Source organism: Ctenopharyngodon idella, chromosome 9, assembly GCF_019924925.1.
Source record: "Ctenopharyngodon idella isolate HZGC_01 chromosome 9, HZGC01, whole genome shotgun sequence".
Classification (NCBI taxonomy): Eukaryota; Metazoa; Chordata; class Actinopteri; order Cypriniformes; family Xenocyprididae; genus Ctenopharyngodon; species Ctenopharyngodon idella.
This window is the reverse complement of record NC_067228.1, coordinates 26,439,483-26,464,276: the sequence shown is the minus strand read 5'-3', so window position 1 is coordinate 26,464,276 and position 24,794 is coordinate 26,439,483. Positions and strand designations below refer to the sequence as shown.

General features: G+C 37.6%; 1 protein-coding gene across 1 annotated transcript in view; it reads right to left on the bottom strand.

Moving 5' to 3' along the window:
* Nucleotides 1-24,794, bottom strand: part of col4a2 (collagen, type IV, alpha 2) — a 109,341-nt gene that overhangs the window by 34,621 nt on the left and 49,926 nt on the right. The window contains exons 5-10 of the mRNA XM_051904657.1: nt 4,005-4,139; nt 1,473-1,517; nt 1,076-1,192; nt 848-916; nt 695-730; nt 541-594 (exon numbers count right to left, since the gene is read on the bottom strand). Of these exons, the coding sequence (XP_051760617.1) occupies nt 541-594; nt 695-730; nt 848-916; nt 1,076-1,192; nt 1,473-1,517; nt 4,005-4,139 (456 nt within the window). The remainder of the gene's footprint in view (nt 1-540; nt 595-694; nt 731-847; nt 917-1,075; nt 1,193-1,472; nt 1,518-4,004; nt 4,140-24,794) is intronic.

Sequence of the window (24,794 nt, the reverse complement as noted above, 5' to 3'; positions counted from 1 at the left end):
ACTTACTGGGACATTACTTGTCCCTATACTTAAAGCCCACCCATAAATCTACTCCTAATCCCACCATATTGAGCCAGTTGATCAGTAAAGGTATCCTCGATGATCCAGGAAGGGAGCCATGGTTTTGATCGTGGTAATGTGAGCTGCACCCTTGATTTGCAGCCCATCCGATTAATGCAAAGACGTCTAATTTCAATTATAGACCAATAAATGCTTTATTCTCAGTATTAAATACCCATTAGACACTTTATATTCACTTTTCAAATACCATTTTAATTCAAATAAACACCTCTGAGTTGATATGCGAAGGGAAAAAGAAGAAGAATGAGTTCGGAAAAAGATGGATTCGGGTCGGTCGTAACAAAAGCTAATGACTACCAAACGCTACCTTTACTTTCCACACCACTGTTCCTGTTATCAGATGGGTTTCTTTTGTAATTTTGTCTGGTTTAATCAGTTAATGGTGAGTGGAGTTAGTGTAAATAACCTCTGACAACAAGGTGGGCTATTTGCACTTTATTGTGCGAATGTCTAACTCACCCAAGGTCCTGGTAATCCTGGCTGCCCACCGTACCCTGGGTTACCAGTTGGACCCTGTAAGAGTATAATGAGAAACACCTTTATCCTTTTATCTCTTCACCCCTGATTGTTCAGTTTCTGTTATCACAAGATGAACGATGAAAGTCAAACTTACAATAAATCCTGGATAACCTGGTGGCCCTGGATCTCCCTGTATTACAACAGAAAATGATGCAATCAAAATGACACAAAGTGACAGAAAACCAATCAACAAAAACAAATGTATTGATGTAAACTGCATTTAAACTCCTTGTAAAATTCCTCTTACCCTGAATCTTTCCATATAGACCCACAGCTCCAAAGGATCACCCTTCTCCCCCTTCATTCCTGGCAGACCCTACAGAAGGTAAAAGAAGATAGTACAAAGACAAAGTAATTGAAAGAGAGTGAAAGAGAAAATAAAAGCATTAGTGTGATCATGTATGAGTTATGCATAGATTCTGTGCAATGTCTCAATAATTCACTCTGTGACACACAGATAAATAAACATTCATACTGGTATTCCAGGTCCACCATGGTCTCCTGAAAAGCCTGGAATTCCTGAATCTCCCCGGGTTCCATTACAGCCATCAGCTCCTGGTTTTCCACGAGGCCCAGATGGCCCAGGGTGGCCCTGATGAGAGATTATCAATGACCCAGAATTGGTGAGTCCAAAACTCACAATAAAAATGGCATTTTAAAGACTAAGGAAAGGTATTTATGATATTTGAACTATGTTACTTCGAAGGCTTGTTTATTCCTGTGATTAGTTTTAATAAATCTAACTATTTATTGAACATTGGTGTCTTTTATCATATTGCCGTTGCGTCATGATTTTATCAAACTCTGCTTCACTTCGTGCCTATAAACGCATCTAAACCTAATATTGTTGATATAAACAAAATAATACTTACCGGAATACCATCTGCTCCATCAAACCCTGGAACCCCTTGCATTCCCTAAAGAAAGACACAAAGATTTTAGCATTTCACTGTTTCATGTGAAGTTTCACTCTTTAGCTCTCAGAACTGCTCCGAACAGTTTTAAAGTACAACAATGCTAAAATGTCCTAGAAGTGACCCCAGCCAATTTCCCAAATGTGGGAACCTCGACTGCATAATTTATGGTAGTGTGGGACTGCGTTCACACTCTCCCTCTTGGGGCAGTCATGGCCTAATGGTTAGAGAATCAGACTAGTATCCCAAAGGTTGCAAGTTTGATTCTCAGTACCAACAAGAAATGACTGAGGTGCCCTTGAGCAAGACACCTAACACCCAATCACTCCCCGGACGCCACAGCAAAATGGCTGCCCACTGCTCCGATTGTGTGTTCACTAAGGATGTGACGGTAAGGAAATATTCCCACCGGTAATCGACGTGTGACAACACCGGTAATACCGGTATCACCGGGGCAGGGGATCTGGAGCTCTTTCCACCTAGCTTTTAAATTGCTTATGGTGTGTGTCCACTGGCGGAGAGCAGAGTGAGCTTTTGCAATTAATTCCTATGGAAGCTCAATTTCCATAGGAATGAACTGAAAACGTTTGCTTTGCTCCGCGCCAGTAAGACACGCACCATTAAGGGTGTTGTGAATGCCTGTGTAGCCGTGCGCATTTTACTTTCGCTTTTGAATTAGCGCCAATTCGGGTGCGGCAATTGCTTGAATGGTGAGTTCATTATTATTCTTCACGAAAAATACAATAACAAAACAGTACAATGACAACTTGCTCAAATAGACGCTTTTACATTTCACTTCATCATCTTGTCAGTAAGGAGTGTGGCAAAATGGGCGAAGTGAGGTGAAATCCCTTTTCAGTGAGGGTTGGGGAATTTTCTTCCTCTTCAGTTCCTATTGACTGTGGAGTACCTCAGGGCTCCATTTTGGGGCCTATTCTGTTTTCACTATTTCTGTTGCCTTTAGGCCTTATTTTTTAAAAAACACAGTATGTCTTATCATCTTTATGCTGATGATTTTCAGATTTATCTACCTATTAGATCTGGAGGATCAACTTCTCAGTCATCTTTGTTACTATGTCTTGAGGAGGTGAAGTGCTGGCTAGAGCAAAATTGCCTACAGCTTAATGCGAGTAAATCTGAAGTAATTAATAAAAAAAGGTTGACTGTGACATAAACGATGTGTTAGGTACATGGACAACAAATGTGCAGTCCCAAATAAGAAATCTGGGTGTAATTTTTGACTCAGCTTTAACATTTGACCATCAGATTAAATGTGTGGTGAAAAGTTGCTTCTTTAAGTTGAAGACTATTGCAAAAATGAAATCCTTTCTGTCTGTTGCTGACCTTGAGATAGTGATTAATGCAATTATCTCCTTCTGTTTGGACTATTGTAATGCACTTTATTTGGGAGTAATCTCTTATTTCAAAATTGCAATTGGTCCAGAATGCAGCTGTAAGGCTCCTTACTAACACAAAGAAAAGGGAGCATATTACTCCAGTTTTGGAAAAGCTGCATTGGCTTCCGGTCAAATATCGGATTCAGTACAAGGTGTTGCTGTACGTCCATGAGTTGGCCCCAGAATATATTACAGACCTGATTCATATGAACTCTGGTAGATCTCAAAGGTCATTCAATTGCTTACTGCTCTCAGTTCCTGAAAACAAAAGGGGATCGTGCATTTTCGGTTGCTGGCCCAAGACTGTGGAATACCCTTCCACCTGACATCAGATCTGCACCCTCAGTTGATGTTTTTAAATCTCACGTGAAAACATACTTGTTCTCTATGGCTTTTAATGGTTGACTTTTGGATGATGTATATTGTTTTAAATGTTTTCCTGTTATTGTTGATTTTTGTTTTTACCATTCTTGTTTGTTGTGTTGCTGTACAGTCCTTTGGTCTACTTTGTAGTGGAAAGGGTTCTATAAATAAAGTAGACTTAAGACTTGTGACTTGAAATCTGACTCCTGCTGCTGATCTGTGCCACGACTCTTGCTCGGCTCATGCTGAATTGAGCAGACGCGTTCAGTTTTTAACTATAGTGTCTGTTCTCTAACTGAACTAAATGATTTTCATTATTCAAAAATCAGACCAACAGTGGGGGCGGTGCCCGGTGGGCATGTGATGTAACCGGTGTTGCGGCTGAACACCGGTAACACCGTCAACACTGGCTATCGCAGCAAGCCTAGTGTTCACTACTCCTAATGTGCGTGCACTATGGATTTTTCATTCTGAATCTGATCCTCTGTTCTTTCTTTTGATATTTTATTCATGCAACAAAATATTCTGGGGGGCATGAGAGTTTTGTGAAAATGATCAAAAATGCTAGCAATGGCTAGCAAACTCAAAAAAAAAAAAAAAAAAAAAAAAATGTACGTGAATGTTGGAGATAGTGAAAAGGCAGCTTAAAGTCTAAAGCTACTGTATTTAAAATCAATTTGCTAAGTCCTTCCATATGAGCAAAAGCAGAGAGCAGAACAAAGAGACTCACCACACTTCCTTTTAGACCCATAGTGCCTCCTCTGCCATGGTCTCCCTTCTCTCCTTTAGGGCCCTGGAGACCAGGGTCACCCTGACGTCCGTTAGGGCCTGTAGGGCCCTGGGGACCAAGGGGTCCAGGCGATCCCTGCAGTTCACATATAGAAGTAACCAAATTAGTTTAAATTACATATCGAACATAAAAGTAGGTACATTTATAGTGAGCAATCATGAGGTTTTAGAACATAAAATATACAAGTTATATCATAAAAAACAGTAATGTGGACACCTTATTTACACTTAAGATCACAAAGATGTTGCTCACATGCATTAAACAGTAGTATGGAATGTTGCATACTACTAATTAAAATGTATTTTTGCATAATGCATTTCATTTCACCTACTTTTTTAATAGTACACAGTATACAGTGTACACTGCACACTTCTTAGTATGCACACTGCACTAGTATATTCCATTTGGAACGCAAACCAGACATTTTTTACATTTCAAAACATGCCCACTAGATGGCAAACTCTGCTAACACATTGTAAAGCTCTACAGCGCCATCCAGTGCTCTCAACACCACATGCTGAGTTTTTAGTTTGAGATATTTGTTGTTCCCTAACTTGATCTGAATTCATTCAGGAGCTGAAACGTACATTAGTCAAGCGGTACTTCATAAAACATTTGCCTGATGTACTTATAGCCATATTACAAATAAATAAATAAATAAATAACAATAATAATAATAAATCCTTTGTACATGCTGTACTAATCTAAAATCACACTACAAATGCAATTAATGTTGATCAAATGATATTTTCTCAGTGCAGTTTTTTAAATGAAAAAAGGACAATGAAACAAGATTGTGTTTGTGTTCATGTCTAGAGATTCGCGTGGGTAAGAACTTGAATCCAGTGAACAAACCGTGTTCTACTCTGATGGGAAAGATTGATAAACAGACGCCCTGCTGTCTCATGCACACTTAAAACCCTTGCCCCTAATCCACAGTCAGCCAACTGATCTGAGATCCTGTTAAGAGTGAAGGAGAAGAACATCAAGGATGCACTCTGTCTGATCAAAGACAATACTATGTACTAGATGTCATTCACACAAAGCACATCCACATCAACAGAGCATCAAACAACATTCCAGATTAGTAGTGTCATCTGGGTAGTGTGCTGATTATTTGAGAAAGAGACTTGATGAACCCAGTGATTGAGCTTTGCATGGTAAGTATGGAGGTCTAAGATAGTCTACAGTGAACACAAAGTCGTTTCTCCACTCTTCGCTAAAGCTCTGTATTCACTCTTAAACATAAAGGCTCTATAGGGGCTTTAGTTACAGGAACTCAGTTATAGGAACTAGACACAAGGGCGGTCCCCGCGAATGAAATTGACTGTTTTCCTGGTTGCATTCGCAAAGCCAGTAGGAATTTTGAGGTGACATAAGCTGGTTAACAGCGATGTAATTTAAGAGCCATTCAACAATGTCAACAACTCCATAGCATAAAGGTTGAGAAGTGCCTGGACTTACCCATTTACTACCATAGTAGGAAAAATAAATACTATAGTAGTAAATGGGGGGCGAGATCTGTTTGGTTACTGACATTCTGCCAAATATCTTCCTTTGTGTTCAGCAGAACAAATAAGTTCATAGAGGTTTGGAACTACTTGAGGGTGAGTAAAGATGACAGAATTTTCATTTTTGGGTGAACTATCCCTTTAATAGAGGAATTGAATCCTTGGGGGGAAAAAGTTTCCAGGACAAAAAGTCTCGACAAAAAGTTTCCAGGACCTGCCGCCCACCTGTCCACCCATAAATCACGCCTATTTTGACAGATAATGAGAAAAAAAGCGACTAACTAAAAACAAAAAAGGTGCCAGATTACAGCCAAGAAAAACTTGTAGTTTTAGGTTTGAAGAGGTCAGGCCACAATATAGAGGTCTTAAGGTCCTCATCAGTCAAACAAAGATAAGCCATGTTCGTGAGGTGTTTTGTGACTCTGGAGGTCAAGTACTATGACATCTGATCTCACAGATAAGGCCTTGCTACTGTTTAAGCTGAGCAAGTATGAAACTATGTTTTTTTACAGTATATACTGCCTGTCCTTTAAAGTAGTAAGTGAAATTGCAGACACTTTGTCTCAGAAAACATTTCAAGTAAATATAAACGGGCTCTTATTAGTTGTGTGCCAGTGCGTGCTAAAGTCAGCATGAAGTCAAAAATGACAATTCCTGTTTTATGGAATATTGCACTATTTATTTTAAATGATATATCAGTGTATCCCCTTTCTCTTGCAGTGAAATTAAAGGCCTTGATAAACTTCAAGCAAAATTGAAGAACGAACTGATGTGACGTCATTTCAAACAAAATCAGGCCAAAACGAAGTTCATTTTGGGAGTTTGAAATAGCTTGCCAAAGCGAACTTTCCGGAAAAGTTCGCTACGGCTGGTATACACCTTTATACTACTTTGAACTGCTTTTCTTACGCTTTATTAAAAACATTTTGTCATGTGTTTGTTTAGTTATTAAGAGGAAAGTGTGCAGCACATATTTTCATATTCACCTAAACGCTGTTTTCAGCAGTGTGGATGCGGCGTTGTATGTTTGCTAACAGTATACCGCTGGTCATAGTTCGAACTTCGTTTTAACCCTAAGCAAAGAATGAAAAAGAACTTCGCCGTGAGTATATCGGGGCCTTAAGGGTGCTGATGTATAGGGGACAGCCACTTCAGATGGTGGCACTGGGCTTTTATGAAGTTATAACTGGTCAAGAGAATACTGACTTGGCTGAATATGAAGTGTGACAACTGTGAGAAATGAATTGGTATTTGTGAAGCTAAATTTATCTGCCATAGTAACAGTAGTAGTGAGGTTGGTGTTGGGGGGCACTTTGTTAATGTAGTTGATATTTCCCATGGTGGAAAAAACAACAAGTGGTTCTAGAAACATCTCTCAGCAAATAAGACTTAATATATGACAAACAATTCATTTTTTTTTTTAAGCTCAAGGGAGCATTTAAAAAACATTTCTTAAATTATTACCATGGAAATGGGGCATGAGGAATGTTTTAATGCCATGGAAAAAGAACTTGACTGATAGACCAACTAAAATAGATTTTGTTGAATGTCTACTGAGCCTAAAATGAAAAGACTGACATTAAATGACACAATTAATGTAACAAATGGGTCATGTTTATACAGGATAAAATGTTTGTTGGACCTGAAATGTAAAATGTAATTGGACATGATTCACAGGCTGTAGAATTTGAAATAATAAATAAGTAATTGTTTTAATGATAGCAGTATAAATGACTCAAGCTGAATGAATACTCAAGTTTGTTTCAGAACTGATAATCGTGTTCTTTATCATGATTTCCCTGCTGAAAAATCCAGCATAAACAGCATAAATTCCATGTCTGTCCAGGCTAGATTATGCTGGTTAGAGCTGGTATAGTGCTGGTCTAGATAGTGGAACAGCATAGTCATGCCATTCTTACTGCCTTGCAGTGAGATTCTGGCTAGAGAGGAAAGTAACTGAGAGGCGTGTTCTCCAAACAATGCACTACAAGTCCTTACAGAGACATAGCCCATAGAGATTTAGAGCTCATTATTTAGCAGTTTTATTATCCAGCAAATCCCTTCTTTCTCAAGAGCCACGTTTACTCACACTTTTCTGCCAAATATATTATATACATCCCCAAAATACATAATGTTCTACTCTCCACGGCGCTTACAGTCTATAGGTTTGTTGTTTTGACATGTGGTAGCAACATCCTAGCAATCACCCTAAACCCCTCTGCAAATGCATAGCAACAAACTAGCAATGATCCAGGAAATCATATATTTGCTGTTGTTTTTTAAAGTAAATATAAACATCCCATGTAACGCCTTCTAGCGTGTTTTCCCCCCTACATGTCCTTGATACGCTTTGTGAGGACACATTATCTGTTTTTAGCAAAATAAAGCACTAATGTATCCGGGCTTAGTCTATCTGCAAGTCACAGTCACTGAAAATATAGCAAAGTTTACTAAGATAACATTACTCCATGGCCGCAGCCTAGCTGTATTTTCTTCTTCTTCAGAAAAAGCTTTGTATTTGTGCCAACATGCAAAGCCTTTAAGGTATAAAAGATCAAATACATGAGATTTGTTATTTCCTGGGCCGTCACCAGCAACCAGGTCAGCTCCCTGCTGGCCATCAAACACCCTGTCCCCTACTATGTGTCTTCCTGATTACTTGACCCATTTTCTGTTCTGCTAAACAGGGGAAATCCAACCTGCTGTGCCCAGGAGAACCAGCAGACTTGCATAAATATAGTAATATAAAAAATTCAAAAACAAAGTCACTAGTGGTCTCTCTTGGACCCAATGCACAGTTATTCATTGTAGGTTCAGTAGGTTCACCCTAGGGTTCTTGAAAAAAAAAAAAAAAAAAAATTTAAGAATTAAAACTAAATCCATTAAATGATCCCATGAGGGGAACCCCTAAGACATTCTTTATATGAAGTGCCTGACAGAACCCTTTAAGGTTCTACATAGAACCTTTAATTCAAAGGGTGTGGGCTGCATATTTCTCCCTTATGACAGAACATGAGAGGTCATATTTAAACACAGCATTTCTAAAACTAGTATCTTTTTCCTTTATTTTTATAGTAACATGCAAAAGTTCGAGTTTTTTTGAATAAATAAGCTTTCCATTGATGTATGTTTTGTTAGGATAGGACAATTTGGCTGAGATACAACTATTTGAAAATCTGGAATCTGAGGGTGCAAAAAAATCAATATATTGAGAAAATTGCCTTTAAAGTTGTCCAAATGAAGTCCTTAACAATGCATATTACTTACAAAAATAAATGTTTGATATATTTATGGTAGGAAATTTATAAAATATCTTCATGGAACATGATCTTTACTTAATATCCTAATGATTTTTGGCATAAAAGAAAAATCGATAATTTTGACCCATACAATGTATTGTTGGCTATTGCTACAAATATACTTGTGCGACTTATGACTGGTTTTGTGGTCCTGGGTCACATATACTGTATTATGGTTTCTACAAAAATATTAGGCAGCACAACTGTTTTCAACATCATCATCATAATAATAATAATGTTTATTGAGCATCTGAAGGATCATGTGACACTGAAGACTGGAGTAATGATGCTGAAAATTCAGCTTTGCCATCAGGAATAAATTGCATTTTAAAATATATTTAAATAGAAAGGAAAGTTATTTTAAATATAATAATATTTACATAATATTACCATATTTTTGATCAAATAAATGCAGCCTTGGTGAGCATAAGAGACTTCTTTCAAAAACAATAAAAAAAATCTTACCAACCTCAAACTTTTGAATGGTAATGTATGTCATGAGGCCTTGGCAGTAATGGAACTGACAACACTCTTTATAAGGTGTACATTTGGTGAAATGAGCCAGTAACTATGATAGACAAGCATGAGCACTGGCAGTCTGCAGTACTCAAATCTGAGATGAATTCCTGGCACACTACACAGCAAATGCACTCAGATGAAAAGGTTCTTGGCCCAAGTCCTATCAGTCGTAGATTAGCATAAAAGCATACAAGTGTGTGTAGCCGTAACCTTCCAAGCACCTGCATAAACACAGTCAGATGAAGCCAATGTCTCTGATTAACTCTACAAAGGTAGATTTTAGGGTATGTGAAACTTTTTTTTCCTTTTATTTGTTCACCATCATCTGGCATTGCTTTAAGATCAAACGCCCTTCAGCCCTGCTGATCACGTTACTCAGTACTCATTTCTGTCCTGTCCCATCCTACCAGTGCAGATGCTAATGAGGAGTGAACGGCCCAACTCAGAACTGACAACAAATGAAAAATGAGAGTTGACGTGAATAATTACTGTTTAGTGAGTTTAGTGGCAAAATCTTCAATTTTGGGTGAATTATCCCTTTAAAGGACGAGTTCGCTGATTTTTAACCAGCTTTCAAGTAAAGATTTTGCCATCATTTATTCACCCTTGTGTCATTCATAACTCCACAACTTTTGTTCTTTTTGATATTTACCATGTTCTTTTTGTTTGTTTGCTTTTTGTTTTTCATGACAACAAAATATCAAAGAATATCCACTATTTTCCATATAATGAAAGTGAATGGGTAATTTTTTGGTACAAAATGTCAAAAAAGGTTCCACAGAAAATGGACTATATATGACCTGTTCACTATAATCCAAATACTGAAGCCTTACGATACCATTGTGTGCTGAACAAACAAACTCAAATTTAACAGATTTGACATCCAACACAACTAAAGGTACCATATTTAATTTAATTTTGTCACGACTTTAGATGAATAATGACCGTCAATCTTCACACAACTTCAACTATTATATGGCTTCAGAAGACTTGGAAGACTTTACAGTGCACAGTGACAGCTCCAGTCTCTATTCACTTCCATTATATGAAAAAGGCAAACAGGTTATTCGTCAAAATTTGTGTTGTACAGAATAAATAAATTCACAGGAGTTTGAAGTGTCATGAGGGAGAGTAAATAAATTTGACAGAACAGATTTTTATTTTTGGTGAGATATTCCTTTAAAGTTCAACTAAGTGTAAAGATGGAAGACAAGAGTCAGAAATAGGGCAAAAACAAGCCTAAAATCTCTAAACCAAAGTAACAGGAGAGTGCAGCTGAATGGCCTTTAATGTATTTAAAAAATACAAACAGACATGGCTTGAAGTGTACATTTGTGTGCGGAGGAAATGAGCGATTAGCCATTAGTTCAAGTCACTGACAGCCCCTGGGTGTGCCAGGTGAGAGTGAAACTCTCCCAGGGTTCTCCAGTTCAGAGTGGACCCATAAAACGTATATAGGTCATTTCCTGTTTCTCTCACCCTCTGCTTCTGCCTCACACCATCACTTCCTCTCCGCATAAATCTCCTTTCTTTTGTTTTGTCATTCAGTTCATTTCACCGCGTGCCTCTCCAAGATAAATTAGTTTAAATTCTGTTATTTAATCTGCTGACTCTGTTGGCCTTGACAAAATTCAATCCTTCTTGAATTTTCCATGTTTCCCATCTTCCCATGCAAACCCCCCGTGTCTGCACTGAGTGTAACAATAATGAAAGGTTAAGTGTCTCCTCACCTTCTCCATTACCTCATCACCCAACAATCTGCAGGAAAAAACAGGATACGCGGAAGAGTTGAGGAGGTGGGATAGCAGTAAATTAAAGGCGGTTTTTAGGTTAATGTTTGTGTCTGCAACTAAGCAAGATTCATAGTAGGATAATACTGGCTTATAGAAAAATACACTGTATGTTTCAATGCATAGTTGAATCCTTGAACCTTGAGCTATCAGAAACTATATTTTCTGGTGTTCATTCACTGCATGAGGGCAGGATATTTAAGTACTAATATAAACTGTACTGATCTTTTTTATATAACTTATTAGCATTTTTTTAAACTTGTATGTATAAAAAATTAAATTTCATGATATTTATCTGAAAACAAGATTTGATAGGGGAATTACATAGGTAATATGATGTCATGTCCCAAACTCTTAAAACAGCTCAGAGCTTTCATCTTTGATTGCTATAGCCTCTGTTATGAATGATGTGCTGTAGTTACATGTGGTCAAAGCAAGAGAGGAAACAGCTGGACCCGGTGGTGAAGAACATGTGAGCCATCCCTCATAATGCCCTGGGCTTTTCTTCTGGTCTGCTCTTCATAGTATGAAATATGAAACCAGACTTCATAGGCTCACTACAGTGAATTTAGAGCAGATGTTTAAAATGGTCTGGAAACAGATGATGTTGTTAGTTGTAAGAGTAATGTGAAATAGCAGACAATGGAGAAAAACATACACGTACTACCTTGAGAAAGTTTGCTGTCAGTAAGTTTTATTCAGTCTGCTTGCATTAGTTCACCCAAAAATTAAATTTCTGTCATTAATTGCTCACCCCTCAGAACACAAATTAAGATATTTTTGATAAAATCTGATGGCTCAGTGAGGCCTGCATTGCCAGCAAGATAATTAACACTTTCAGATGCCCAGAAAGCTACTAAAGACATATTTAAAACAGTTCATGTGACTACAGTGGTTCAATCTTAACGTTATGAAGCGACGAGAATACTTTTTGTGCGCCAAAAAAAAAAAAAAAAAAAAAAACGACTTTATTCAACAATATCTAGTGATCGGCGATTTCAAAACAGTGGTTCATGAAGCTTCGAAGCTTTACAAATCTTTTGTTTCAAATCAGTGGTTCGGAGCGTGTATCAAAATGCCAGAGTCACATGAACCATTGAAATTTCTAAACGTTTCAAAACACTTACGACGTAACTCGTTGTTACTGATCGTGACTTTGGCAGTTTGATACACGCTCCGAACCACTAATTTGAAACAAAAGATTTGTAAAGCTTCGAAGCTTCATGAAGCAGTGTTTTGAAATCGCCCATCACTAGATATTATTGAATAAAGTCGTTATTTTGTTTTTTTGGTGCACAAAAAATATTCTCATCGCTTCATAACATTAAGGTTGAACCACTGCAGTCACATGAACTGTTTTAAATATGTCTTTAGTACCTTTCTGGGCATTTGAGAGTGTTAATTATCTTGCTGTCAATGGAGGCCTCACTGAGCCATCCGATTTTATCAAAAATATCTTAATTTGTGTTCTGAAGATGAACGAAGTTCTTACTGATGTGAACGACATAATTAATGACAGAATTTTCATTTTTGGGTGAACTAACCCTTTAAATTGATCAAAAGTGACAGTAAAGACATGTACAGTCTAATGATTTATATTTCAAATAAACGCTGTTCTTGTTCCTGAAATTTATTTGATAATAATGAGAAATGTTTCTTGAGCACCAAATCAGCATATCAGAATGATTTCTGAAGGATTATGTGACACTGAAGACTGAATGAGTAACGATGCTGTAAATTCAGCTTTGCCATCACAGGAATACATTTTAAAATATTTTAAAACAGAAAAAAGATTTTGAAATTGTGATAATTTTTCATAATATCACTGTTTTTACTGTATTTTTGTAAATGTAAGTAAATGTAGCATCGCAGAGGTGTGCATCACATGAGGTCATGTGTTTCTGAATCAGATACAAACAGTAGCTCTAATCTGAGAGTTTGACTAAGGAAACAGGAAGCCCTCTGGGGAGTAAAGGCAGGAAGCTCAGGCATTTGTCATCAGGACTACAAACTACTGTAGGAATGCAGGTTCAGGAAGGTCTCAGAACAAAAATTCCACTGAAAGTGTCAGAAATTACCAGATATCTAAAGGAATAGTTCACTGGAAAAAAAAAAAAAAAAAAAATCTTATTTGTTCCAAAACTCTATGCTGTTATTTTTAGTGGAACACAAAATGAGAATGTTTGAAGAAAATTTCAAGAATTTCTTTAGTGGATTTTTTTCCCACAAGTTTTCGAAACACATTCCAACCCAGAAAAGGATGAGAATTTCTCAGCAATCCATGATAATTTCAATGTCCTCACCCAGTTGTATGATTGTGTAATATTATGTTTCTAAGGCAGAATTCCAAGCAGTAGTGAGTAGATCCAGCCCCAGTCCTGGATCAAATTAGTCACAAGAGCTCTCTGAGGTCACAACACTGCTGTGGGAACTGAAGAAAGAGAACAGTGCATTGCCTTGACCCATAGAATTCTATTGAAAGTTCATTATAGTAATACAGCCAGCATGGAGACAGAAATAGCGCCTAGCTTATATTAAACCTATAACATTCCTTTATAATCACTCACTACAGATATGGATGAGTACGTAACTGCTAGCAGGCTAATACATTTTAGATGTTTTTAAACTAAGAACATGTGCATTAGACAAGGGGGATATGACTCATCTATCCTGATTACAATAAAAAGTGAATGAGAAGACGGCACTCCAGGTGTCTATACTTGCCTTATTTGTTTTCACACATTGTCTATGGCAGGACCAGAACAAAATTAACTGCAAAAATAATATACTACCCATAATGAGATTACATGTGATATCATCATCATGTGCTAACGTGAATCACTCGAGCAGGTGCGAAGGGTCTCATAGGACTGGGTTGGGTGGTCCGTAATGTTCCCTCTAATATTTGTTGTTTTCTTAGCAGAACTACTTCTACTGGGAAACTGAACCTTCGGACACCTGAGCAGAAATACCTCATGTCAGGGTTGCCAAGCTTGGTTGTCTGGCTATATTGATATTTTGATGACATGGGCTGAATCATTGACTATTGGGAGTTTTAAGGATCCAGGAATTCATTTTTAACTTGTCTTATTTGAAAATTAGCCAAATACTCCCCAAAGTTGTACTAGATGCACTTTTTAGAAACTGTCCATATTAAAGAAATCGTTCACCCAAAAATGAAAATTCTCTCATCATTTACTTACCTTCATGCCATCCCCAATGTATATGACTTTCTTTCTTCACAAATATTTCTAGGAAAATAATTCATCTCTGTGAGTCCATATAATGCAAGTGAATGGGTGCCACTCGGTTGACGCATGAAAAACCACATGGTAATTCATACATCCCCGGTAAACAAATCAATGTCTTCTGAAGTGAAACTATAAGTGTGTGTAAGAAAATTACTAATATTTTTAACTATAAAACATTGGTTCCGGTCTACTGTAATACAAGCATTCATGAGGGACATTGTGAAACGTGACGTAAGTGCGTTGTGAAGTTCACACAAAAAGTAACGCTACTTCTCATGTGAGCTTCACAACACACTAGCATCACATGTCACAATGCCATTCATCCACTGGGGCTGTATGGATTACCGATACAATCGCTGTGTGTGTTTTTTCAAGTGTCAACCAAGCAGCACCCATTCACCTTTAATAAAAAAGCGTGTTTATCTGATGAAAGAAAGTCATATATATCGGGAATGGCATGCGGCTGACTAAATGATGAGAGAATTTTCATTTTTGGTTGAACTATCCCTTTAAATTTTCTATATGCTAGTTAGCTAGCTAGCTAATATTACATGTCCTCTCCATCCATTTGTTTATTTTCTCCTGTATTGCCACTTTATTAAGTTTTTAACTGTTATATATATATATATATGTCAATACTGTTATAAATCGGAGCATATATAGGAGTTTGGAGGCCTTAAAGCAGATGGGTAAAAAGGTATTATGTTTTATTTAGCAAGTATGTAACCACTTAGATCATAGATGGAAAACACCTTTTTACAGCCAATACAGGCAATTTACTAAGGAAATGGTTTTTAACATGGTTTAAATGGTTTTTAAAGCTTTTTAACAGTTATAGCTCCACCTATGGTCCAATCTCCATAAAAGTTTGCATGCTTGTTTAGAATCATATGTCGAATATGTTCACCTATTTTCGTAAAGTTTTGAGTTTCTGTTTAGGAGTTATAAGCTTTTGCGTTCACTTGGCCATGCCTATTTTTATTGACCCTGTTATAGCTACCAAAAGGGTAAAGTTCAACTTTTTTAATAGTTATTGGCCTAGAGAGTACAGAGAATTGTACTGCATTGATTGTATTGAGGTTGAGCAAACCTAGGACTAGTTTGCAAAAGTAGTTTTTTTCACATAATCGTGAATATTTAAAAAATGATTTGATTGACAGCAGTGGTTCTTGAGGCAAAATTGTTTAGCATGAGGAGATCTATCAAATGATATGAGTATTGTGTATATGTGTGAAACACCACATCATTACAGAGGCCTAAAACTCATTAACACCACCTAGTGGCCAATTTCTTTCAAAATGAATCGAAAATGCTCACCGAGTTTCGTTCCGTTCGGCCTCTGTTTACCTTGTCTGATAGCTGCTCAAACTTCACTGGTTGCCGTTCTCATTCCGTTCATGAGTTATAGCCATTTTAGCAAAAGTGGCTCCGCCCACTTCGAACATTTTGCCGGCTTTGATAATTATTGACAATCATACTCCAGAGAATCTTGCTGCACTGGTTTGGATCCGATCAGGCCAAAAACCTAGCACTAGTTCGCAAAAGTAGGTTTTTCAAAAAATCCAAAATACCTAAATATTAAAAATTGACTCCGCATTTCATGCATCATGCATTTTGTCTGTCTTGAGCCAAGGATTTCAACACTTGAGCCTACTCCTAACAGGTTTAGGAGTTAATGTATTAGCGATTTTGTACTTTTCACCACTGTAGCGCCCCCATCAGGCCAATTGGGGTGAGCCTTGGTCACATTGTAGATGCTGTGAGTACTACCAGCCCTCAAAGTTTCAAGTCTCTACAATTTACGGTTTGGTCTGCCCGATCACTTTTAGGGGGAGAACGCTGATCCTTGGAAATTTTAACAATTACAATAGGGTTTCAGTGGTACGAGCTTGAATCCCTAAATATAACTTGTGTAAAATGTAAGATGCATGAAAAAATACATGCATGTTTTGAAACTGTAACTACATTTTGGTTCAGTTATAAATAGTTACGCCAAACTGATGTGAAATGGAAATATGTGCAAAATTGTATTGTAAGTTATGCACTGTGGAAAGCATCACTCGACTGTATTAAACACACTCTGTTGGCACCTGACGTGGTGAGTAGATCAAATAAAACTCAAATTTGAAGGTCAAGACAAACTGGGTTATGCTAATTTCTTAATATGGTTTGCTCTGTGTTTTGTGGCCATTTTTAAACGTGACTTTTTATCGTACAAATGCGTTTTCACTTCTATAAGTGACGTTACTGACAGAGATCCTTCATGCATCAGAGCACATATTCAACTAATCCACAACAAAAATATCACCTGCCTGGCAAAATTTACCAGCCAAACAGAACATTTCCCTGCCACAAACATATTCTTCATGTTTCTTCATGTTCTCCGTCTGGCTATTGGCAGCTAGATATGAAGTAGTCACTTTGCGGAGTGCAGAATCTTGAGGAGTCCAACAAAGAATATTTGTGTTGGACCATGTCCTATGAGCAGATTTAGTGATTTATTTAGCGTTGTTTTGTTATTTGGCATGAAATTTCATTGGATGGCATGAGAGTGTGAGAAAGAGCCTAAAAGCGTGTCTCACACTAAATGCTTGAGAGTTAGCAACTCTGCTAATGTAACCTAGTACGGTGCTTACACAGATCTTCATTAGGATTTATGATTGATGCTTGATTTTGTTAGTTTTGTTAGTTTCTACAATAACTAAAAACATAAAAAGCCTAACATTATACCAAATGCAATATTGGTATTTAAAAGAATATTTCACATCCTGTCATAATTTACTAACCTTCATTTCATTCCAAACACATATGATTTTCAATAAAGTGCTTCACACTCCAGTTTAACAGGTGGTGGAAATGTCCACCTTGCTTCTGTTTTAATGCCAGTTGGCAAAAGGTGCTTTTCTGACCCCTACTGGACTGGAGCTTTTTTTTTTTTTTTTTTTGCTGACACTCTTGGGTGCTTTATTAAGTATTAAAAAGTGAGTTGTACTGCCATTTTATAGAATTCATTTTTGTGTTTCACAGATAAAAAGAAGGTCATACAGGTTTGGACTGACATGAAGGTGAGTAAATGATGACAGAATGTTCATTATTGACTAAAATATTTGTTTATATTGGCTTTGAATTGCTGTTATTTTTCTATCAAGGTCTCAAACTTGAGTAAAGCTAGGATGCAGGGTCAGAAAACTGATACGCTTGTCTCACAAATATAATCATCAGTGTCTACACTGTTTAAATGATGTACAGTCATCCATCTCTGATTGAAAAACTTTTTCTACACAATTTGAGTCTGTCTTTTTTTGGTCTGCACAGAAGCAGCGTCAGATGTGCATGGCTGGACACACTCCCAGCTTACAGGGAGAGCTGTTGAGTACCTCTCACCAACCCTCACTGTTTCCCATCATTAGGAAGGTCCAGTGACTGTGGATGTATTTATGAAAGAGGTAGGCTGATGGCAGAAGACTTGGCATTTGCAAGATGCAAATCCTTTTGTGTGCATTACGCAATTACTGTATAATGACTTGGGACTGTTGTTTAAATTTCTATTCATTTGTTTGACATCTCAGTTAGTCTTGTGCCATTGGGATACTAAGCTCCGATATGAGATACCAAATACAGAATAACGTCATTGGTTATGTGCAGATCCATACAAAGTAAACAGTGAGCGGGTCATGTAATGTGAAGCATGCTAGTGATGTCATGACAGTGAGGAGACATCTAACTGACTCAACAAATCAGATACAATACTTTGGTTAGACATTTTGTCTGAGGGTAGAACATATTTCAGCATGATCAAAGGGTAGAGAAAATAAATTTCATGAAGATGTGAACCTGAGAGTGACCTCAGCCGGTTGTATAGCGAGGTACCTACCCAGATCTCTGCCCAGTCTTTGGCTTTAAAAGGTAAATGTGAGCTTCATTCTCTCAACTTCCCCTAATGGGTGCCAGTAAACACACAGACACAAAGACAGACTGGGCAAGAGAGAGCTGGTGAAAAAGAGTGTGAGGAAGTCCAGACCTCCATGTGCATCTATGTGTGTACTGTTAATGCCAAGCCAAGAACTGTACAGAATTACACACACACACACACCCATATACAGTCATGCCGGGTCCAAAAAATGGTCAATTAAAACTCTGTATTCCCACGGCTTTATGAATTCACAGTGCTCTGAATGTTTTACATTTGCACATTTTGCTGATGCTGTTTATGTGTAATTTAGAGGGTCAGTCTAGTATTAGAACGGAATGAACAAAAATGGAAAGCATCCCTGCTATTAATGGCTATCGTGCCAAAAGACCATAAACTGAAATGTGGTCTGAGTGCTTAATCTCCATCGGGAGCATTCAGGAAGGCCTTTTAACACAAACGATGGGAAATAAGGCCAAAAAGTGACTTTTACCCTCTAATACACAAACAGATAAACATTATTAAGGCCAGAACGTGCAGGTCAGTGTGCTTGGATGATGGGAAAATCCTCCTTGGATCTGATTCCAATTGAGTCTCTCTGGAGCTTTAGGCCAAGGGTTACGGGTCAAAGGTATTGTCATGAATGCTCACAGATTGAACTGAACCTTGTGCCTTATGTTCTTATTCAACTTTTGCCACAAAATGTACATGTGCCACAGAATACTACTCACAGACACAGTTCTTTATTAGGACATTTATCACATTTTGGTCAATTTCCTTTTTTTTTTTGTTTCCTTTTTTTTATATATACTACGGCTGGGACAATACATTAATTATCGATTCGCAATACAGTGAATCTGGATCGATTCTGGTATTTTCCGAATGTATCGCGATTCTCTCTCAAATCAATTCTGAGCTTAGTTTTTAACAGCAGATGGCACTACGTGCTTTAGAAACACACATACTCTGCTTGCGTCCAGTTCCTTTACACACACACTTAAAATAGTCATTTATAAAGTTCGAAAAGGTTGAAGCGAATTACAAGGGTGTTTGCAGTGTTTGCATTAATCTTGCATCATAAAAAAATTCTGAGCCGAGGTGCAAGTATATTTAACCACTTACATGACAGCCGAACGCGCGAGCTCTCTCCAGCTGTCTTCTTCGTGAGCATTTGAGTATGTAAGTAAAAACTAGCCTAGAGCGCCATCTGCAGTTAAAAACTAAGGCTCAGAATCAATTCGACAAAGAAAAAATCAGGATTGATCCAGATTCATTGTATTGCGAATCGAGAATCAATGTATTGTCCCAGCCCCAATATATACAGATACAAATATTAGGGCTGTGTCTATATGATATGATTTTTTAAAGTGCCCCTTTATGCTTTTTTCGAATATTACCTTTCATGCAGTGTATAATATAGCTGTTTGTGAATGTAAAATGCAAATGCATCTTTAAATGCAAAGTTTTAAAGATCAAAGTGCATGACAAACAAAGTTATTGTCTCCTAAAAGACTCCTCAAACACTGTAGTTGTAGCTGAATCCTGGACGAGTTTGGTTTGTGTTGTCGAAATGTTGAGAAGATTCTGTTTTCAGTGCTGCGTGCACTTCAAAAAGATGAGGACTCGCGTTGGAATCGATACGGAAAAAACAACGCCATTGTTCATATTACTGTAAATCAAGCACTGAGGAAGCCTCCTGAGCTGAAATTTAGATATGGTAATGGACATTTAATTTCCGACACGCGCTGTAAGAGGCAGTAGTGTTTTATTGCTAGTTGGTAAACAATGCTTTTTCTGACACCTACTGGACAGGATTATGAAGCGATGAATGGCCCACAGAAGAGCAATGGTGAAAGCCATGATTGTAATGTAAAACTGCTCAACCTTGAGACAAACTAGGTTCTTGTCCCACACCAGTGTCTCACAAATTGACACTGACTACATCTGGGACATGGTTGAGACTTTGAGACCATTCACATGGAGCTGCAGAATCAATGGCTTTGAGCAGGGCCGGTGAAGGTACTCCATGATTACTGAGTGACTGAGAAGCATTGAGGGAGTTGATTAATAAGACATCTTTGGCATATACTTTTTAATTTCAGAATGTGTTCTTGAATATTTAATACTGTTACATACTTGAAAAAACTTTATCTTTGGTCAACTGTTTTTATTTGTTCAATTACTTTATTTTGACTATTTACTTGAATAATTGCTTGATAAACTACTTGATGACTATTCAGTTGTTATATATAACCTAGATTTTTTCTGTCTTTCTTTCTTTTTTCTGTGGTACAGAAAATGGTATTGATATTGTCTATTGGTACCATGGCAACTCTAATTCAGATATTGAAATTAGAAAGATAGATATCAGATTAAAATAGATATCAATCACACAAGCAGGTGAGCCTGGCAGAACTGAATGAAAACAGTTGTATCTGTAAACCTCTCCATACACATTTGTATTTTCGATACATTCTGAAACTGGATATGTGAATTTGACCGTTCGACATAAGAGCTTCAGCAAAACTTCCATACATGGAGTTCTTACAAACAGATAATGTATTAATGCATTCTATGTTAAACATTACAGTTGCTTCATGTCACTAATGTTTCATGCTCATCTGGAGGTATATTTGGAGACCACGTCAGGGGTTGCAGTTCATTTAACCTCCCACTGGGGCGAATTTTATTTAGTCTATGACTAATCTTCACAATGAAATATCTCCGGTTCTTGGGAAAAGCAATAGTCCAAATACACGTGAGGCTCCCACACACTTGAAGCACATATACGCCCCAATCTCTTTTTCATAGGCGCTCTCTATTTTTTTCCCACAGTATTTACACAGTGTTGCTGATTGGGCTAAAGAGCTGGAGTGGTTGCCATGGTTCATACTGTTGGTTTAGTAACAGATAGCTCCCTTAAGGAAGGCAGGAATCTAAACAGGACGGTGGAGAAATAGATAAAGAGAGAGGCACTTAGTGGCTGTCAGATAATGTCAAAATTTGAAGTGTCATCCTTGTCTGAAACCATGTTTAAACAAAACATTTACAGTGGCCCAAAAAGTATTTGGACATTTTAGCCACACATTAAAGTCCCCCAGAAATCAACATTTAAGTTTTTTAGCTTTCAGTATGAATATGTTAGCCTTAATGTTACGAATAAGCTAGTGTGTTCCAAAACAATGACAAAATTCGCTTTTAGAAGATATAGGCATTCAAAACTTACGGTCTCTCACTTCCGTTAAAATGGATCACGGATTTTCATGACATCACATCGCACTTCAGCTTTTCATCAAATCTTCTGTCCAATCAGATGCTCTCTAAAATCTGAAGTCCCGCCTCCTCCTACACTTTTACAGACGCTGAAGCTGCGGCTGAAATTGGTCATTTGTTCACACATTTACTAGTTTCTACATGGTAAAGTGCACATAGTGCACTATTTAGGGAATAGGGAACGATTCAGACATTGTAAATATGCTTTCCATTGATGCGAATGAAGTCTGTTTTCGCGTTAGTATAACGTAAACCAACGCAGCGCGAGCACATCCTGCTATGGCCCAAGGACACAGGAGCACAGAGCGGATCATATCCGCAAGTCGGCTCAGACCACAAAAGGTATCGGACCCATTTAAATTCTGCACAGAATGCTGTATTTTAAAGTGATATAGAGGAGATTAGGAGGATAAACGATTAAATAATAAAGGGAAACAGAGGTTTTACTGAGTTTAACGGCTCTGGCCGAGCTGTGATATAAACGAAACACTATTGGCTATTTTAAAAAAGGGGCGGGGCTGTTCGATATATCGCCCTGTCTTCCTGTTTCAGTTGAAATTACGTCAACATATTGAATAATGCTGCACATTCCAAGCCACTTCAGCGGGCCTTTAAACATAATGTATGAAAATAACAAATTCTGAGACATTTTAACATTAATGGTCAGTTCTTAGTTCAGTTCTAAGTTTACAGAGGTGTCCCATCAAAGTAATCACAGGTGCAGTTTATCACATTGCCTATGAACATGCTCCACTAACACTAGACAACCCAAAAGAGTACAAATATGTTTTATTGCCTTAATTCTAAACACTATGTTGATTGTCATAATTTAAAACCTAACAAAGAAAAACAAATCAATGCCAATTGGTGTGGCATTTAGTTATGAAATGCACTGACATTCATATCATTATTTTTGTGTTGCTTAAGTGTCACTCTTTGTGGTTACTGTGTTTATTCACAGTGGTGCTTACATTGGTGCTGAAAACAGCTGCTCTCTCTAAAATAGGTGACTAAATAAAGTGCCAGAGGTGTTAAAAACTGGACCGAATTTCCATGCTCCATTTTCAAACACCTCCTCTTAACCTCAGAACCTAGAGCCAACTAATAAAGCATATGGGAAATGAGCTGAAAATGAGCATTATATTTAAAGGGGTCATGAACTGCGTTGTTTTATAGTTTTAAAATGTTTCCTGGGGTGCACTTATAATGTTAGTATGTTTTTTACATAAAAATGGTCATAATTTGAAAAATTAAAGACATTTTTCCTACCCTGATTTTAGCCCTCTTATTTGAAAGCTCTGTTTTAAAGGGATAGTTCACCCAAAAATATAAATTCTGATCAAAAAACAGAAAAAAAACTGATCTTGACCCCCATTGACTACCATAGTACTTATTTTCCCTACAATGGTTGTAAATGGGGGACGAGATCTGTTTGGTTACTAATATTCTTCCAAATATCTTTCTTTGTGTTCAGCAGAACAAAGAAATTCATACAGGTTTGGAACTACTTGAGGGTGAGTAAATGATGACAAAATTTTAATTTTTGGGTGAACTATCCCTTTAAGGGGCGTGTCTGCTATGAGACTTCAGTGTAAACACCCACTGCTGTTATTGGCTAACATCTTTGCATATGAATTTACATGAATTTAACTGTTGGCCACCAAACACACAAAACATGTGTGGTACTGTAGCTTTCATCACTCCACCAGCCTTGTACTATTCTAAAGATGAAAACAACATGTTACCCAAAGTGACATAAACATTTCATGGTTTCCTCAAAGGGAACTTGATATTTCCAACTCAAGAGGCGTTTGCTTTTATAAACCAGGGCTCTGAATCCCATGGGCATGTCTGTTAGGATATGAAAGGTAACGGGTCTGTAAGATGTTATTGATTGTCTGGTTGAAGTGGTTGAGCTCTTCCCATAGCACAGTTCCCTAGCCTCATTCTCACTTATATTTCAGCTGGATCCTGTCTGCACTCATAAGCCGAGCCTCAGAGGGCTCATTCCTGAATCTTGAGGCAATGGCGCAGGTGCCGCTGGCTCCTCAAAAGTGGGGGGCCCAACCAGACCTCCCAACACACGTGAATCTCATGCGCACACATAGACGTGCTAATGGAGAAACTGTGTAAACACAAGGCATCTGGAAAACAAAATGAACTAAAACCGATGGGAGGAAAAATGTTCACCCACAGTCTCAGTATTTACTCGCCACATTGTTTACTGTAATATCTGTCATGTCTTCTTTCTTTAGCTCTGGATTGAATTGCAGTGTGAGGCACGTGTGGCAACACGTGGGCCAGACAGCATCAGATGAGGTATCTGGACAAATTAAAGCCAAATCTAAACACATTAAAAGTATAATAAACACAGGATCTCAGTGTAGCTGATCTGTACAGAATACATCCTCTGACCAAACCAGTTATCAGGACAATGTCAGCGAATGACTTACTATGGCTGGAGAGTGTCATTGTCATTCTTTCTTTCTTTCTTTCTTTCTTTCTTTCAAATAGTACTGCAGACAAGTGGTTCCCTAAATACTGTCTACAGATGTTGGCTTGTGTGTTGATGCTGATGATGTTATTTTTAACTTAAGGTCAGTTCAGTTGTGCACCCACTGCTTGCCCTAGGCTCTGTCCCTTCGGGATGTTGTTTTAAGGACCCGTTCCAAAAGAAACAGAGTGGATCACTGGTCCACTTAACTCAATTTGCCCCTGCATTTTAATTTTAAAATGCAATAATAATAATAATAATAATACTATCACTTTATTGTTTCCATGGCGACGCGTCATTGCTTGTCATGTGATACACCACAGCCACAATAGCACTGTATGACTGTTGTTTTGCTTTTATTTCATTTTTCCTTTTTTATTTAAAATATTCACAAACTTGTTAACTATAACATGAAATATGTGATATTCCAATTGTCAAATATGTGCAAGTGGATGTGTTTTGTTGTTTAAACACCTTTGTAATGATCACATTAGATGGGCGCCACCATGTTAGTTGCGCCGCAGTTCAGAGAATCGGACCTGTTGGATTTACAACACGTGAATTCATCCACTTCTCTTGAAATGCATGAAAGTAAGTGAGCCGGTGAACTGGGAGAAGAATAGAGTAAACTTTACAGTTACTTGTATAATGTGTATCTGATATGAATAATTAATAATTATAAT